This window comes from Filicampus tigris, chromosome 15 (assembly GCF_054856515.1).
Source record: "Filicampus tigris isolate MCC_2025a chromosome 15, RoL_Ftig_1.0, whole genome shotgun sequence".
Taxonomy (NCBI): domain Eukaryota; kingdom Metazoa; phylum Chordata; class Actinopteri; order Syngnathiformes; family Syngnathidae; genus Filicampus; species Filicampus tigris.
Window position 1 is genome coordinate 1,385,001 of NC_141231.1, and position 19,387 is coordinate 1,404,387.

At 45.3% G+C, this 19,387-nt stretch overlaps 2 protein-coding genes across 2 annotated transcripts in view; one reads left to right on the forward strand and one right to left on the reverse strand.

Moving 5' to 3' along the window:
* Positions 1-19,387, reverse strand: part of slc27a6 (solute carrier family 27 member 6) — a 79,468-nt gene that overhangs the window by 50,088 nt on the left and 9,993 nt on the right. Inside the window, exon 3 of the mRNA XM_086052996.1 lies at positions 14,131-14,289. Within this exon, the coding sequence (XP_085909122.1) occupies positions 14,131-14,289 (159 nt within the window). The remainder of the gene's footprint in view (positions 1-14,130; positions 14,290-19,387) is intronic.
* LOC147135090 (uncharacterized) lies at positions 1,659-5,007 on the forward strand. Its single transcript, XM_086053592.1, has 2 exons — positions 1,659-1,673; positions 1,758-5,007. Exon 2 carries the CDS (start codon positions 1,886-1,888, stop codon positions 2,237-2,239), a length of 354 nt encoding a protein of 117 aa, XP_085909718.1. The 5' UTR covers positions 1,659-1,673; positions 1,758-1,885; the 3' UTR covers positions 2,240-5,007.

Below are 19,387 nucleotides of genomic sequence, written 5' to 3' on the forward strand. Positions count from 1 at the left end.
TTTTTGGGGGAATAATATAAGGCGATCCTACATTTATATGTGTTCACAGTCGCAATGGCTCTCCGAGGGACACCATAACTGTGATGTAGCCCGTGGCAAAAATGACTTTGACACCCCTGGTTTAACCCATGTCACCACACTACAAAAAAAAATACACTGATGATTGCCTGACTAGCCCACGTGACCAAAATACGACGCTTGAATGAGGACGTAATGTGCACAAAGCGCCAGTAGCGCTGGATTGATGGCCTGATAACAAAAAAAAAAAGCAGAGAGAATTCATGTGAATTGCACAAAGCAATGATCATTGACACATATATACATATACATATATATATACATATATATACATATACATATTGCAAACATTTGTTAACCAATGCTTACTTTGCAATAAATTGAAAAATAGTTGCACAAACTATTTACTGGCTTCTGATTTCAAAACTAGTTGTCTGTGATTTTTGGGGGAATAATATAAGGCGATCCTACATTTATATGTGTTCACAGTCGCAATGGCTCTCCGAGGGACACCATAACTGTGATGTAGCCCGTGGCAAAAATGACTTTGACACCCCTGGTTTAACCCATGTCACCACACTACAAAAAAAAATACACTGATGATTGCCTGACTAGCCCACGTGACCAAAATACGACGCTTGAATGAGGACGTAATGTGCACAAAGCGCCAGTAGCGCTGGATTGATGGCCTGATAACAAAAAAAAAAAGCAGAGAGAATTCATGTGAATTGCACAAAGCAATGATCATTGACACTCTGAACTAAAAGGTATGTAGTAGAATGCAATTTTCAATTCGCAAAAAAAAAAACGTGGAAGGATTTTGTGTTTTAATTCACAGCCACATTTATCAATGTTATCATTTTGTTATTTTAATGATTTAATTACATGTTATGTAAGTTGCCACAATCTTAAACAATATTCTTCGCATGAATTTTGCCTCGCTTTCCTGCATTTGGGTCCCCCACGCCACACCCCACAAACCTAACAGAATGATTATATGATGTTCCATTTTAGTTTTATGGGCCATGCTTTCCATTGATTTTCTTTTCCTATCCAATAATTGTCAATGATTTTATCATTAAAATAGCTGAATGTGGGGCGGCACGGTGGTCGACTGGTTAGCACGTCCGCCTCACAGTTCAGAGGTCGTGGGTTCGATCCCGGCTCCGGCCTCCCTGTGTGGAGTTTGCATGTTCTCCCCGTGCCTGCGTGGGTTTTCTCCGGGCACTCCGGTTTCCTCCCACATTCCAAAAACATGCATGGTAAGTTGATTGGATACTATAAATTGGCCCTAGGTGTGATTGTGAGTGCGGATGTTTGTCTCTGTGTGCCCTGCGATTGGCTGGCAACCAGTTCAGGGTGTCCCCCGCCTACTGCCCAAAGACAGCTGGGATAGGCTCCAGCACGCCCCGCGACCCTTGTGAAGAGAAGCGGTACAGATAATGGATGGATGGATGGATAGCTGAATGTGTTATGCCACGCCATGGAAAGGATTCCTGCCCCTCCGCCTCACCGCTGAGCCAGGCTTCTGCTTCAGCCAGCACAGGTGGGGAGAACTCTAATCAACCCAGCTGCAGCTGCCTTCAATCAAGACGGCTGCCTTCAAAAGCCAGCGGAGGACAAGCAACCAGTGCTTGAACGTTGTGACCATTGTGGTGAGTTTGAAGCTGTCTCAAGTTTGAATCTCAAGTTTATGCTATTCAACTTCGTTATTCAACTTCCTATCCTCTCACCCCTAGACTTCCTCCATGCGAGTGTCTCCGGCCTCATCTTCGCTCCTTGGAGAACCGTCTCTGTCAAGGCTGAGAAGTGTGTCTTCCACTCAGATACAGTGACATATCTCGGGAATGTGGTCAAAGGGGCGAGCATGCATGCTGATGCTGCCAAGGTCAAGGCAGTGCCACGCCCCACGGACCGGACCCAGCTGAGGCGGTTCCTGGGCTTTGCCGGTTTTGTCCGGCGGTTCATCAAGGGGTTCAGCCAGGTGGCAGCCCCTCTCAATGCCCTGACTCCTCCCTCATACCCTTTCGCCTGGACACTAGACACTGACGCAGCGTTCTCCAGGCTAAAGGACCTGTTCACCACGGCTCCTGTGCTCATCCACCCAGACCCTTCTCTGCAATTCATCGTCGAGGTGGACGCCTCAGACACGGGCATCGGGGCCGTCCTATCTCAGCGGTCGGAGGACCAGAGAGTCCACCCCTGCGCCTATTTCTCTTGACGCCTGAACGCTGCAGAGAAAAACTATAACGTGGGGAACAAGGAGCTTCTGGCAGTCCACAAGGCCCTGAAGGAGTGGAGACACTGGTTGGAGGGAGCGAAGCAGCCGTTCATTGTGTGGTCCGATCACAAAAACCTGGCTTACATGAGAACGGCAAAGAGGCTAAACTCCAGGCAGGCCCGCTGGGCCCTGTTCTTCAGCCGTTTCGATTTCACCCTCACCTACCGCCCGGTCTCCAAGAACATCAGGACGGATGCCCTCTCCTGTCAGTTTTCTCAGGATGGTTCTGACATTCAGGAGAGTCCAGACACCATCCTTCCCCCAGCCCGGGTGGTGGGCGTCGTCACCTGGGAGATTGAATCCATTGTGAGGCAAGCCCAGCAGGCCCAACCAGATCCTGGAAACGGACCCCTGAACCAGTTGTTCGTTCCCACAGCTGTCCTTTCCCAGGTGTTGGAGTGGGGTCATTCCAGTCCCCTTGCCTGTCACCCTGGGGAGCACCGGACAGCGGAATTCCTCAGGCGCAGGTTCTGGTGGCCCACTCTCCGAGAGGACGTCGGAGAGTTTGTGGCTGCCTGCACCACCTGCTCTTGAAATAAGGCCTCCCATTGCCGTCCGGCAGGCCTTCTGCAACCCCTTCCTGTTCCTGGCCGGTTTTAGTTCCACATAGCCCTGGACTTTGTTACTGGTCTCCCCGTGTCCCAGGGTTATGACACCATCCTGACCATAGTTGACCGGTTCTCTAAGTCAGCCCACCTCGTCCCTCTCTCCAAGCTCCCCTCTGCAGCAGAAATGGCGGACCTCCTCACCCTCCATGTAGTCCGCTTCCATGGGATGCCTTCGGACATTGTGTCTGACCATGGACCCCAGTTTACTTCAAGGGTGTGGCGGGCCTTTTGTAGGGGAATTGGGGCCACAGCCAGTCCCTCCTCCTACTGTTATGCCACGCCACGGCAAGGATTCCTGCCCCTCCTTCTCACCGCGGAGCCAGGCTTCTGCTTCAGCCAGCACAGTTGGGGAGAATTCTAATCAACCCAGCTGAAGCTGTCTCAAGTTTGAATCTCAAGTTTATGCTATTCAACTTTCTTATTCCTGCAGACCTCGTAATACTTGATCAACTATTAACCACTTCCTATCCACTCAACCCTAGACTTCCTCCGTGCTACAACCAGTGTCTCCGGCCTCATCTTCGCTCCTTGTCTGCTCTCCAGTGGAACCACCCCTTGGACTTTCTCTTGGCTCGAACCTCCTCCTCTGGACTCAGGACCCTCATGTACTCGACTGCTATATGAATTCAGGTTCTCATTAAAATTTCTGTTTTGAACTCTTGGCCTAGTGTAGTGGTACACACGCCTGAGTTGTGTGCGGGCAGCGTGGGATCGATTCCCGCTCAGTGACAGTGTCTATGTGTGCCCTGCGACTGGCTGGCGACCAGTTCGGGGTGTAGTCTGCCTTCGCCCATTGACGGCTGGGATAGGCTCCAGCAACTCCCCGCGACCCTATATAGGATAAGCTGTTTGGAAGATGACATGAACTCTTGGCCTGTTTTTCCCTGCTTCTGGGGTGCCCGGCACATTTGGCTATTTTTTTTTCCATCGATGAAGCCCTAACAGAACGTTCAAGCCATGACGAGCCAAGACGGGTCCCCGGGAGCAGGGGACATGAGCCCAACGGCGCTTCACAGGGAGGTGGCTAAACAGGCTAGGGATCTTTCAAAACTCCAGCAGGAGCTGAGCAAGGCCTTCCCTACCCTGCAATCCCAGATCGCTACCCTTGAGGGTTCATCTCGGACTACAGCCTGCTCTGTGGGTGGTCTCTCAACCCAGGTGGAAGCTATGGCAGAGACTCTGGTTGCCATACAGCTGACTCTGGACTCCTTCTCAGCCCCAGCTGCAGCAAGGGGGAACAGAATGTGCATATTTCCTGCTCCAAAACATGAGCACAAAGTGAAGTGAAGCATTGCACACTCACTCACCACACACATTCATTGTGTGACTCACATGCACTCACACAAGAGAAATTGACGTTTGACTTTCTATCGCCAAAAAAATTGTTTTATCACACATGTACTGCACATGCTGATGTTCAACAGCCTATGATATTTAATGAATGTGTGTGGCATACCTAGTTACTCTTAGGGCCTGAAAAGCGACTCAAAGTGCATGCTGGAGCCCAGAAACTACGGTTTCTCTTCCAGCAAGTGGCAGTACAAGGTAGTTGGCAGTACTATTTTTAGATAATTGGAAGTTTATTCAGGTGCCGAGCCAGCGCTGTCTCTTACATCGAGGCATGCTGCCTGGCTTTACTCAATGACATTTTGCCCTTTGGAAGACCTCCTGTCCCTGTAACTTCCTGTCCTTTCCTACATTATCCTGTCCTTCCCGTATAGAAGTCGACTCCAATGTGACATTGCAGTATTCAGAGCTGGGCATTCCGTAACAGGGGCGGAACGGTCCGTCCGTCCCGGACAGACGCTCATTTTGTGGAGGGCAAGAACTCTTTTAAAAAGGAGGGACTAAACTAGGACGCATGTGCATTTTGTGCATCTTTGTGCATCCCTTTAACCGTCCCTAACCGGGTCAAGTCCCAGCTGACGAGTCGTGTTGGGTACTTTTAAAAGGAAAGACTGCCTGCTATGCCTGCACAACACTGGAGAACTCTTTTTCATGTGCCTTTCCTGCCTGCTGTATTGTTCTTATAGGTATAGTCTGCCCTCTAGTGGACGTCCATTTCACTGACGAGGGAAAAAAAAAACACAGAATGCTATGACCCGGAAATGGAAGATGTTCGTTCTCCTCCTAAAATAACATTGCCATATTTTTGCAAAAATTGTTTTTATTGCAAAATAATGCAATAAAAAGTTCTTACGCAATCTTGAATATTTTCGTGATGTCCCATGGCTTGCTCCAGTCTGCATCATCATCATCATCATCACATCACGACGGTGGTTGCTAGCAGCTAAATGCTATCTGTCCTAACAGGACAAGGGAAAAAAAGAAAAATTCTTTCTCGACAATCTTTTTTAAGAAGGGTAGGTCTGAGTTGATAGCGATGAGAGTTTGCTAACATTGAAGCGTCCAACGTTTTGTTTTTTAGAAGTGTTTAATGGAAGCTACTTTCAGGAGTTTAGGAAACATGCCTGAAATGAGCAACGCATTACTTGCTGCAATTAATTTAACAAATATTCCACAATAGTTTTTAACAAGGCAGATGGAATTGAGTCAAGACAACTAGTTGATGGTTTCAGCTGCTGAACCGTTCCCTCTACAACCTTATCAATTTTGACATCCTAAAAGAGGTATATCTGTGTGGTTTGAACAAACAACTAAATGTGTCAAAGGCAACAGCACAGGATATATGCAATCCAAATATCAAACGTAACGGTATCCTCAGCCTGGATTGACTCTAGCTTCTCCTACCCTCTGCCCCCATAGCTAGTCAATTAAATATGAGAGGACAACAACCTCTTCAAGGTTTTTCAGATCAGTCATTGACCTCCACCATTTAAGTACGTTGAACCTTTCTCGGCAAAGGGCACTGTTTATGTAGACAAGGAATGGTTTTGGAGCAATATAGTATATAACCTACTGCATTCAAGGGATTGCCCACACAACCACATTTCAACAAGAGAATAAACACATTGTGCACAAATAAATAGCTTCAGAAGAAGAGGGTTCAAAAATACCAGCTCGCAGGCTAGTGGCATCACAGAAGATTCCATGCAGCCTAATTCTGCATGGAGCAGAATGATCTTAACCCATTAAGCTCAACAGCTCCCCAAAACCTAAGGTCGCCTTTGGAATTACCCTTGAATACCTGAAGTTCTCCCAGAAATTCAACACTTACAAAATGATTCATATCTCAGCCCCTGTAGCAGACAGAAACATAATTCCAAAAGAATTAAAGAGCTTAGACATGTGGCTTTCACACAGGCAGGATTTATTATTATTTACTGTTTCAATCGAATATGTAAAAATAATGCGTCAGTGCTTCTCTTGCACTATTTTAATTAAAAAAGATCGAGTGGTAATTACCATCCTCTATTCTGTTACACAGACGTCAATATCGTAATTGCCTACAAACCATGTATCACGTTCAACTGGTTCCACTGGTCGTGCACGTCGTCTATATATCTCTGCCGTTACTTTCATCAGAGCTCCCAGCGATAGACGGCGTTCGCCATTAGCCTACCTAAAGCTCGAAAAAAATTCCACGACATCCTCCGCGGTCTCGCGAAACCATCACGTGTATATTCTGATGCATTAAGTTGGCTAAAAGACGGAGAATTGGATTAAAAAAGGACAGTGACGTATCCGACCTCCCGGTTTGAAAGGTAGAAAGACACAACAGCGCTCCTGGCTCTAGTGGTAGAAACGTGGTTATGCGCTCCCGGGCTTAATGGGTTAATTGCGTCCTTAAAGCGGAAGTCAACACATATTTTTTATTTTTTTTCAAGAATATGTTCAATGCAAGCCCACTAGTTGAAACACGGCATTCTGATTAATTTTGCGTAGATACATTGGTGTATAGTGCACTCCATTTACCATTTTAATCAAATTGGGATTTTTCATCTGTTGGACTGACATGTTTTTTTTTTGACTGAAGTACTGATGATAGAAGGACTGGTGGACCGGTAAAATTTACTGATGGAAGTGTGGTTAAAATAATGATGATGGATTGACATGAACCAGAATTTTTATAAACCACTTTTTGAGCTATTATGTAACGGTTGTTACGAGATGGAAGTTCAGAATGGCTCACTCACAGCTATCTTTATTTTACTGCTATTTTTTTATTGTCCTAAACTTTATGTACACAGTCAAGTCAGTCAAGTGGTTAGCACGTCTGGCTAACAGTTCTGAGGTTTGTGGTTCCTGTGTGGGGTTTCCATGTTCTTCATGTGCTTAAAAGGGAAATCAACCCAAACATATTTTTTTCAACAATATGTTCCCAGCAGGCCCACTAGTTGAAACACGGCATTCTGATGAATATTGCGTTTGTGGAATATGAGTTAAGCAGCAAAATCCACCTGTTTTTAGCCATCTCAGGGGGCGGCCATTTTGTCATTTCTGTCGACTGAAAATGACATCACAGTTGCCCAGGGCTGAAGAAACAACCAATCAGGGCTCACCTTCAGAAAACCGGTGAGTCGTTACCTGAGCAGTTGTGATGTCATTTTCAGTCGACAGAAGTGACAAAATGGCCGCCCTCAGAGATGGCTAAAAAGGGGTGGATTAACTCTTATTCCACAAACACAATATTTATCAGAATGCCTTGTTTCAAATAGTGGGCTTGCATAGAACATATTCCTTTAAGTGAGTTTTCCATGAATACTACACATGCCAAAGCACAGATGCTAGGTGGAAGACTTTAAACACTCAATAGGTGTAAATGTGCCTCTGTGAATGTTTTTTGTTTATACGGTATGTGTCCTGCCTTTCAACCAGTTTAGGGTGTATGCCATCCCTCTCTCATAGTTACTGTAGCTGGTTTCGGCTCCAGCTAACCTGCAACACTGATAATGATGACAAACAGCTATATACAAAATTGATGGGTGGGTGCGTGAAGTGTTTACATCATTTAACCTTTTCGCAATAAAGGCATCAAAACCAAATCAAATCAACAGCCTAAATATTCCTTTTTGTTCAATTTTGGTAAATGACACCATTTTCTAAAGTTTTCATCATGTTTTGCTTTGGCATAGAGAGTGCAGTGATCTCAAAGCATTTACACACATGGAAATAAAAAAATATATACAGTATAACGATGTTGAGCTTATACTTACTTTTTAACCACAGTACGTTTATTCTGAACACAACTTCATATTCAACCGCAGCAAAGATGAAGGCATGCAAAGCTGTCCATTCCTGAATGTCAGTCTATTCCAACGCCAAAACAAGCCTTGGTACAAAGGACCATGTGTGTACAGGATAATTAAATTACAATTATATGCAGCATTTGGCATACTTTTGTGATTAGATAATACAGCATTCAATTTCACTGCAGTGCAACACTACTACATTTTCAAATGTCAAATAGAGTTAGACACTGAGTTCTGTATGGATTTACCAAGCCTGACTTTTTACCATCCGAAGTTGCGAGTATGATATTGGACACATTCTACAAATCTGTCGCCCATGGTAAGAGAAGGCTGAGGGCAGCAAGAAAACAGATTGTTGTTGCAAAGTGGAAATTATAGATTGGAACAAATCTGAGACGGAAGGGACAGGTTAAGCTGCACACGCATTTGCATTTGTGTTTATTTAGTTTTTTTTAACAATATATCCTGGGGTTGTCCTGATCTGATCATGTGATTGCAAATCGAGGCCCACACAAGCGTAACATACTGTAAATATAACTCAACAGTTAAATAAGACAAACATTCAAGGGAAATACTGGTAACAAAGACACAAACCATAAGGGTTAACAATAAAATGCTTATTGCATCAAGTCGAGTATGCCAAGATGCAGTGTAGGCTGCATGCTTTGCAGTGCTCTTTGTAAAATATTGTACTAAATCAAACTAAATGTGCTTTACTTAAATTTGTCCTGAGGGCCAAATAAGCAACCGTGTCACTCTGTCCGTGTGGAAAATGTAATCCTGCAAAATAGTCTATGTTTTTAATAAATGTACCTGGAATCTCCTTGCGTTTTTTTTCTGTAACGGAATAGTTACTTTTTTATATTCTGAATACATAACGCGGTACATGTATTCCGTTACTCCCCGGGCCTGATCGGCAGATTTATAAAAACAAGGGACTTGGGTGAAAAAAAATTTGATTGAGACATCCTTGTCCTCAAAATGGTAATGCTATACTTGTGAATTTCAGCAAGGACATGGCAGTGACAAATGATCAACAATTTAACCGCTAACAGTGGTTGACACGACCCGTGCTGGACAGCCTGCTTGGAACCCTAGCTGATTAGGTACAAGAAATTATACCTTGAAGCAGAGGTGGGAGTAAGTCACATTAGTGCAAGTTGCAAGTAAGTCTGAAGTCCCAAGTCACTATGGGAAAACAAAAAAGTCAAGTCGAGTGACCACCAAATTTCAAGCAAGTTTTGAGTCAAGTGATAAATTTTTTCTCAGTTACACTATATGTTGGAGTGAAAAAAAAAAATCACTGATCATACTATAAAAAGTACATTATTGTAAAAATTAAATGAACATTTACATATTTAAAAATGAAATGAAAAACAACAACAACAACAATTTTGAAGAATGGATTTTATTTTTTATACTAACGTTTATATGACTGGCAAACTGTTAATGTGGTGGTAAATACTGAAAAACGCAGAATCTGGGAATAAACATGTATAATCACCAAATTTAAAAACCACATTGTCTCTGGCGCCAATCTGTTACCCAAATCTAATTAGTGTGTGAAAATGGGTGAACGAAAGGCATTCAGTTTCTGCACTTTGTATATTATCACTTTTTGAAGTTGAGGGGGGTAGAGGTTCATAATAATAATGTTTATATGGCGCTTTTCTGGACACTGAAAACGCTCACAATGGACAGATTATCCAGGCACTCGCACATTCACACTCTAGTGGCGGTAAACTACTGTACATTCTGTAGTGACAGCTGCCCTGGGGCAGGCTGACGGAAGTGTGGCTGCCAGTGTGCGCCTACGGCCCCTCCAACCATCATCAAATGGAAAGGTGGGGCAAGTGTCTTGCCCAAGGATACAACTATGTTTGACTCGGACAGAGCGGGATTTGAACAGTGGACCCTCCGGTTACTGGATGACCCGCTCTACCTCTGAGTCACGGCAGCCCACTTTTTGCATGACTATGCAAACCGAACCTCAACAAACAGTCGAAACGAACGGTTCGAACAGTTTTCACTAACCATCCCACTCCTAGTTAAATTACTTAGTTGTACTTAAATGTTTCACAATAACATTTTTTACTGGTCCCAAAGCAATGTTCGTATCGCTAGCTAAAATGTGACGTTAGCTTAGCTGTTTTAGGTTTTGTAATGAAGAAGGAAGTTCGACGTTGTTGTCTTCTTTCTGTGAGGTGCAAGTGATGCGTTTTGCCATCCTATTTTTTGCCAAAGTCATGAACAGAATAATTCATCCATCCATCCATCCATCCATTATCTCCCGCTTATCCGAAGTCGGGTCGCGGAGGCAGCAGCTTCAGCAGGGAAGCCCAGACTTCCCTCTCCCCAGCAACATCCTCCAGCTCTTCCGGAAGGATCCCAAGGCGTTCCCAGGCAAGCCGGGAGACATAGTCTCTCCAGCGTGTTCTGGGTCGTCCTCGGGGTCTCCTGCCGGTGGGACATGCCCGGAACACCTCACCAGGGAGGCGTCCAGGAGGCATCCTAATCAGATGCCCGAGCCACCTCAACTGGCTCCTCTCGACGCGGAGGAGCAGCGGCTCGACTCTGAGTCCCTCCCGGATGGCCGAACTTCTCACCCTATCTCTAAGGGAGAGCCCGGACACCCTGCGAAGGAAACCCATTTCGGCCGCTTGTATCCGAGATCTTGTTCTTTCGGTCATGACCCACAGCTCATGACCATAGGTGAGAGTAGGAACGTAGATCGACCGGTAAATTGAGAGCTTCGCCTTTCGGCTAAGCTCCTTCTTCACCACGACAGACCGATACAGGGTCCGCATCACAGCAGACGCTGCACCGATCCGCCTGTCGATCTCCCGTTCCATCTTACCCTCACTCGTGAACAAGACCCCAAGATACTTGAACTCCTCCACTTGGGGCAGAATCTCATCCCCGACCTGGAGAGGGCACGCCACCCTTTTCCGACTGAGGACCATGGTCTCAGATTTGGAGGTGCTGATCTTCATTCCGACCGTTTCACACTCGGCTGCGAACCGCTCCAGCGAGAGTTGGAGATCGCGGCTTGAAGAAGCCAACAGTACTACATCATCTGCAAAAAGCAGAGATGCAACACTGAGGCCACCAAACCGGACCCCCTCGACACCTCGGCTGCGCCTAGAAATTCTGTCCATAAAGGTTATGAACAGAATCGGTGACAAAGGGCAGCCTTGGCGGAGTCCAACGCCCACAGGAAACGAATCCGACTTACTGCCGGCAATTCGGACCAAACTCTGGCATCGGTGGTACAGGGACCGGACAGCCCTTATCAGGGGGCTCGGTACCCCGTACTCCCGAAGCACCCCCCACAGAACTCCCCGAGGGACACGGTCGAACGCCTTCTCCAAGTCCACAAAACACATGTAGACCGGTTGGGCAAACTCCCATGCACCCTCGAGGACCCTGCTGAGGGTGTAGAGCTGGTCCACTGTTCCACGGCCAGGACGAAAACCACATTGCTCCTCCTGAATCCGGGATTCGACCTTCCGACGGACCCTCCTCTCCAGCACCCCTGAATAGACCTTGCCGGGGAGGCTGAGGAGTGTGATCCCTCTGTAATTGGAGCACACCCTCCGGTCCCCCTTCTTAAAAAGGGGGACCACCACCCCGGTCTGCCAATCCAGAGGCACTGTCCCCGATGTCCACGCGATGTTGAAGAGACGTGTCAACCATGACAGCCCCTCAACATCCAGAGCCTTTATGAACTCCGGGCGGATCTCATCCACCCCCGGGGCTTTGCCACCGAGGAGCTTTTTGACTACCTCGGTGACTTCAACCCCAGAGATAGGAGAGCCCACCTCAGAGTCTCCAGGCTCTGCTTCCTCAGTGGAAGGCGTGTCGGTGGAATTGAGGAGGTCTTCGAAGTACTCTCCCCACCGACCCACAACGTCCCGAGTTGAGGTCAGCAGCACCCCATCTCCACTATAAACAGTGTTAATGGTGCACTGCTTCCCCCTCCTGAGACGCCGGATGGTGGACCAGAATTTCCTCGAAGCCGTCCGGAAGTCATTTTCCATGGCCTCCCCGAACTCCTCCCACACCCGGGTTTTTGCCTCAGCAACCGCCAGAGCCGCATTCCGCTTGGCTTGCCGGTACCCGTCAGCTGCCTCCGGGGTCCCGCAGGCCAAAAAGGCCCGATAGGACTCCTTCTTCAGCTGGACAGCATCCCTTACCGCTGGTGTCCACCAGCGGGTTCGGGGATTGCCGCCGCGACAGGCACCGACCACCTTGCGGCCGCAGCTCCGATCGGCCGCCTCAACAATGGAGGCACGAAACATGGTCCACTCGGACTCGATGTCCCCCGCCTCCCCCGGGACGTGGGAAAAGTTCTGCCGGAGGTGGGAGTTGAAACTCCTTCTGACAGGGGATTCTGCCAGACGTTCCCAGCAAACCCTCACAATACGTTTGGGTCTGCCAGGTCGGACCGGCATCTTCCCCCACCATCGGAGCCAACTCACCACCAGATGGTGATCAGTTGACAGCTCCGCCCCTCTCTTCACCCGAGTGTCCAAAACATGCAGCCGCAAGTCTGATGATACGACTACAAAGTCGATCATCGAACTGCGGCCTAGGGTATCCTGGTGCCAAGTGCACATATGGACACCCTTATGCTTGAACATGGTGTTCGTTATGGACAATCCGTGATGAGCACAGAAGTCCAGTAACCGAACACCGCTCGGGTTCAGATCGGGGGGGCCGTTCCTCCCAATCACACCTCTCCAGGTCTCACTGTCATTGCCCACGTGAGCATTGAAGTCCCCCAGCAGAACGATGGAGTCCCCAGGTGGAGCGCCCTCCAGCACACCCTCCAAGGACTCCAAAAAGGGTGGGTACTCTGCGCTGCCTTTTGGTGCATAAGCACAAACAACAGTCAGGACCCGTCCCCCCACCCTCAGGCGGAGGGAGGCTACCCTCTCGTCCACCGGGGTAAACCCCAATGTACAGGCGCCAAGCCGGGGGGCAATAAGTATGCCCACACCTGCTCGGCGCCTCTCACCCTGGGCAACTCCAGAGTGGAAGAGTGTCCAACCCCTCTCGAGAGGACTGGGACCAGAACCCAAGCTGTGCGTGGAGGTGAGCCCGACTATATCTAATCGGAACCTCTCAGCCTCACACACCAGCTCAGGCTCCTTCCCTGCCAGAGAGGTGACATTCCATGTCCCAAGAGCTAGTTTTTGCTGCCGGGGATCGGACCGCCAAGGTCCCCGTCTTCCGCCGCCGCCCAGCTCACACGGCACCCGACCCCTTTGGCCCCTCCCACCAGTGGTGAGCCCATGGGAAGGGGGACCCACGTATCCTTTTCGGGCTGAGCCCGGCCGGGCCCCATGGGTGCAGGCCCGGCCACCAGGCGCTCGCCGTCGAGCCCCACCTCCAGGCCTGGCTCCAGAAGGGGGCCCCGGTGACCCGCGTCCGGGCGAGGGAAAACGTGGTCCATTAATTTTTCTCATCATAAGGGGTCATTTTGAGCCGTGCTTAGTCTGGTCCCTCACCTAGGACCTGTTTGCCATGGGTGACCCTACCAGGGGCATAAAGCCCCAGACAACGTAGCTCCTAGGATCATTGGGGCGCGCAAACCCCTCCACCACGATAAGGTGACGGCTCACGGGGGGCAGAATAATTCATTATTTCAAATTAATGATCCTCGGATTTGCTCAGTTGCTGCAGTTGGTGTTTATGCCGTCACTTCACACCATCAAGCGACACTCACTGGGTTGCCAGGTTGCCAAGAAAAACTGTGTTAAAATGCGGATTCCAAATTATAAACTATGTGGCTTGACATGTCATGTAGTTCAAGCCTAAATCAAGTCGAGTTGCTTAGATACCAAGCCCCACGTCAAGTCAAGTCAAGTCAAGTCATATGACTCGAGTCCCCCATCTCTGCCTTCAAGTACCTGGATTCCAAAGAGGAAATGCATCAGTAGTGAGAACTACTGTGACAACCTGTGACATACAGTTGAATCCATCCTTCCATTGTCAAACCATCGATCCACCTAAGCTGTAAAAAGACAGCATGTTTGTAACTATACTCTACTACTCTTCTACTCACCAAGCTCAATGGTTCCCCCGATGCCAATCAGTGAAGCTGCGCTGTGGTAAAGCGGCAGAGAGATATACATCACATCATTTTCAGTCACCCCAAACGCCCAGAATCCACCTGCTGCCTTCAAGCTTTGGAGGTGAGTGATCACTGCTGCCTTGGGAAGCCCTGGCAAGAGAAAAAAAATAAAAAAACAGATTGGCCTTTGTTACTTATTTACTGTATATAATTTAAAAAAAAAAAAAAAAGCAAATTCAGCAGCAGCGATGATGCCCTGTTGGAGCTGATGTTAACTTATATGTTATAAATTCATAAATCACTTAAAGGGGAAGTCGCCGCAAACTATAGATATATGTATAAAATATAAGTTAAGCAGCAAAATTCACTCGTTTTTTAGCCATCTCTGGGGGCGGCCATTTTGTCTTCTGTCGACTGAAAATGACATCACAACTGCTCACAACAACCAATCATGGCTCAGATTCAGAAAACAGATCAGGCGTGATTGGTCATTGTTAGCAGTTGTGATGTCATTTTCAGGCGACATAAGACAAAATGGCCGCCCCAGAGATGGCTAAAAACGAGTGCATTTTGCTGCTATATATATATATATATATATATATATATTGTGTTGACTTCCACTTTAAACAGTTTCAGACTTGCTCAAAACTACCAAACAGTTAATAGTTTTGAAGGATTTCAACCCTAAATACCAGTTTTATTATTTGAATAAAAAAAACACACACACAGACACGCACACACAGACACACACACAAAAATAATTATTTTTCATATAATACAAATTAGGGCGGCACGGTGGTCGACCGGTTAGCACGTCCGCCTCACAGTTCAGAGGTCGTGGGTTCGATCCCGGCTCCGGCCTCCCTGTGTGGAGTTTGCATGTTCTCCCCGTGCCTGCGTGTTTTTTCTCCGGGTACTCCGGTTTCCTCCCACATTCCAAAAACATGCATGGTAAGTTGATTGGATACTCTAAATTGCCCCTAGGTGTGATTGTGAGTGTGGATGTTTGTCTCTGTGTGCCCTGCGATTGGCTGGCAACCAATTCAGGGTGTCCCCCGCCTACTGCCCAAAGACAGCTGGGATAGGCTCCAGCACGCCCCGCGACCCTTGTGAGGATAAGCGGTACAGATAATGGATGGATGGATAATACAAATTAATATGATGGAGCTTTGGTGGTAATTAGAGTCTTGGATATGTTAAGGATTAGCAACAAAATGTGACTGCATTAGTACTTCTATGGTGTTTGGTTTGTCTGCATGGTGTGTCACATACACAGCTTTTTTCTACATTCTGGGCTCCAGAAAGAAGATACTTGCTTAAACAAGTAGAACCTGCTTGCCTCGTTCAGCCTCCTTGCTCCGCAGTGGAGCAGGTTGGTTAGAGGTAGCTCATTTTCATTAGAAAGAACCCCCTCTTCAAAACAAGACGACTACTGGGAGGCCGAAAAAAAAACGAGTGTAAAGTGTACTGTGATTCTTTATCAAACATTCCATCAAACATTCCGATGTGCTTAGAGTGATTGCCGGAGAAGGTAGTAGAAGCACCGTCGAAACTGAAATCAAGGTTCACTGTAAACACGCTTTCTTTCCAAAAATGGAAACTGAGGCACATTTTTTAAGTCCTGCATTGACTGAAGAGCACCAAAGAGACAGTTTTGAGAAAACTCAAAACATCCAAGAAGCACTCCTTTATGCATTGATTGCTTGAACGCTTTCTTTACATTTCAACAAAAAACAAACTTCCTGTTATATTTGGAAATCAACAAAATAATTCAATCAATTTTTGGAGGTAATAATTGACCACGTAAATCTAATTTAGGTACAAAAGGTACAAGTTAAGGTACAACATTTCCAGAAGAATTGGCACGTGAAGTAAAGTAAGCCAATTTGTTAACTGTTAACCAGAACTATGAAACTCCTTACAGTTAATTCATTTTACCCTAATTAACATATCGTGATATAGGACTATATGATGAGTGAAAAACGTTGGACTTATTGAGCATACCAATTTTTATTAAGTTAAAGGCACGAAAGATCATGCATGGACTTAATGGGTCTGAAAACAGCGCCAAATCCTGTTCAAACCAAGAAACAAGCAATTTCCATTTGACGTACAAAGTCTGCTTGGAGAAGGAGAGAAAAGACATGCTTCAAGTGAAAGTAAAACAGATGCAACACAGTTATAAAACAAATGAAAAAATAAGTGCCGTCCTTGAGCTGAAGTATGTATAAATATATACATGAACTTGTAGTTTTCACTTTTAACCTGAGCACAAAATCGAGATATGAACCAAACTATGGATTTTGTGAACCGTTCTGTCATATCCAAAAAGTCAGGTTGAGTTTGTTTTGTGTTCCCTTCCTATTTTATTTTGAAATCACCTCTTCCATCATATCGGGCAACTTGCTCTTCCCGTGTTTCTTGATTGTCTTCCCCACCCTGATCGTTTCTACCTGTTCCTCATCACCATGTATAGTGTCTCCTCTTGTCCTGTGCTATTTCATCTTGTCAGTCATGTCAGAGTCTTTTGGTACTTTACATTATTTATTTTTGGTGATTGTTTCTCCTCAGTAGAGTGATTTTGTGTTTCCTTGTAACAGTTGCAGTTTTCCTCTCAGGAGTGACTTTGTGTTGAACTTTATAATTAAAACATTATTATTTGAACTTTGTCTTGTTTAAGTTGTGCATTTGTTTTCTAACCTAGTTCAGCCGTGACATGTTCCACCCCTAATAAATATACAGTATATTAGGGGTGCAACAATACACGTATCTGTATGAAATTGTTTGATACGGGAGTGGCGGTTTGGTACGCACTGTATCGATAGAACAATACGAGTTTTTGTCTCTTTTTTTTTAATCAGCTTCACAAGATCATTGTAAATGGGCTTTCACTTGTATAGCGCTTTTCTTCCTTTGGTACTCCAAGCGCTTGACACCGTTTCCTCATTCACCTACTGATGACTCAGCATTAGGAGCAACTGGGGGTTCAGCATCTTGCTCAAGGGCACTTCGATATGGTCACGATGGCCAGGGATCGAACCCCCAACCCCTGGGTTGGGATATGACCACTCTGCCACTGAGCCATGCCGCACACTGTGTTGTGACATCTGCAAAGACAGCATCTGTGGAAAGACTCAATATCTTCCTCACTATATGTACAGCACCACCTGTATATGATATTGTTAAGGTGGCCACTGAAATACTTTATTTTGTTAATTATGCTGTCAACAGAAGTCACAAATTCAATCATTTAATACACGACTAGAAACACACAACTGCTACCAAAGCTGGGCACTTTACCCTTTTTTTGCCAGTCCGTCCTCGGTCCGCGACCTGGGCACCCTTCCGTCCTCGCCCCTCCATTCTAATTCATAAAAATAATCGTCCTTCGACCCTATCCGTCCTTGTCCTTTTAAAAGCGCGTCAGTGCTTACATTCCATCAGACTGACACCCCCCCCCCCCCCGCCCAAAACAAAAAGACTGTCCGTGCAATCATAAACATTATTTCAAGCTCATTAGCTGGCTAATTTCCTATTCACATCCACTTACCGTCTGGGAGTATCGTGACTGGATTGAATTGTTTACAACTGTTTAACCACATTTAGCTGCTAACACAATCACCACCGGTCACTAGACTGGAGCCCACCAGGGGACATCACAAGAATATTTAAGATTGCTTTATAATGCAATACTATTGCGTTTTATTGCCAAACATTTGCGTTATAACAATGGATGTCCCGATCACGCATTTTGGGAACCTGAGTCGGAGTCCGAGGCTTTGGTTTTAAGTATCTGCCGATACCAAGTCCTAATCTAATACCTCGGCAATGCATTAAGAAAAAAAGACAGTGAATCAGATTTTTACATACATCATGTATATGTTATATGTTGTGATATATATTCATATTATATGGACCATTCCACCAAATCAGTGCCAATTGCTTGTTGTAATACTCTCAAAATAAACACAAAGTTCTACATTTTTCCTCTTTCTCTTTCCTTTTTTTAAGCACAAATTTTGATGATGCACATATTGAACAACTCAATGTGCATTGGTTCATCTCAGAACTTGTTTTATCATGTCAGTTTTTTGGACTGAAACTCTTAGTGGGTTTTAGCCATGACATTTATGCTAGTTGAATGCTAACTTGAAACTAGTACTGTCAAAGTTAAAGCATTAACTATGGAGATTAATTTAAATTTCATAACGCACTAAAAAAAATTAACTCAGTTCACTCAATTTTATTTACTTCCTGTTGCAGCTGAACTCTGCTCACTTTGCAACCAAACTTAGAGGAGAGTCACTTTTACTTTAAAAAGGTGCTGGACGGCTCATTGGAGAAATCCCAAATAATTTGCACACTTTGAAAAGCCAAATCCAAATACCATATTAGTTGTACGTCTTTGTTGTATTGTTCAACTGTTGTGTTTTATACAATGCAACACAATACAATACAACTTTATTTTTATAGTGCATTTCATATCAGCTACAGCTGTAACAAAGAACTTTACATTACAACAACAAAACAGCAATAATATAACAAGTGAAAGCAAAAAATTAAAACATAAAATACTATATACAATAGACACCAAAAAACAGCAGAAAACCGCAATTCAGATCAAAAGCTGGAAAAGAATCATATTCAAGGATCATATTAGAACAGTCTTTGAATCAAAATATACTTTACATTTGTCCCATAGTAATTCCAAGATTTTTACTGAAGTAAATATCGGTTCCAAGCATTGTAAAAAACTGTAGTTGAAAAACACGAATAATCGCGATTAATTATGGAAAATTTTGTGATTAATTAGTTTAAAAAATGTAATCGCTTGACAGTATTACTTGAAACACAATACATATACATGTGCAAGACGCTTTATAAAAATGTATTTTCATGTAATTGTCTGAGGACGAAAATGGCACCAATTTGGTTGAAAGACCCATAGACTGAGGGATTTCTCTGTTTGACACGTTTGATTTAATGGTAAACAATACATTTACATCCTTATTTATAGGCCTGTGCAGGCTAAAATGAAGGGCCCACGCAGCTCCATATGTTGGGTATGTGTTTGATTCTCTCATCTAGAAATGACACTATTGATTTATGACCTTGTTAAATGCAACCGGTGGGGAATAAGCTTGCACCAAATAATTTAAAACTTCTATTTGAAGTTCTGTCGTGTCACAATTGGTAACCTGTTCGTTGAGCTCTAAAGTTGTCTCAGCTCTTTGACGATGCTGTTTAG

Bases quoted from the DNA above. Each gene is read 5' to 3' on its own strand.
- LOC147135090 (XM_086053592.1), top strand. From the start codon at position 1,886: ATGCATGCTGATGCTGCCAAGGTCAAGGCAGTGCCACGCCCCACGGAC.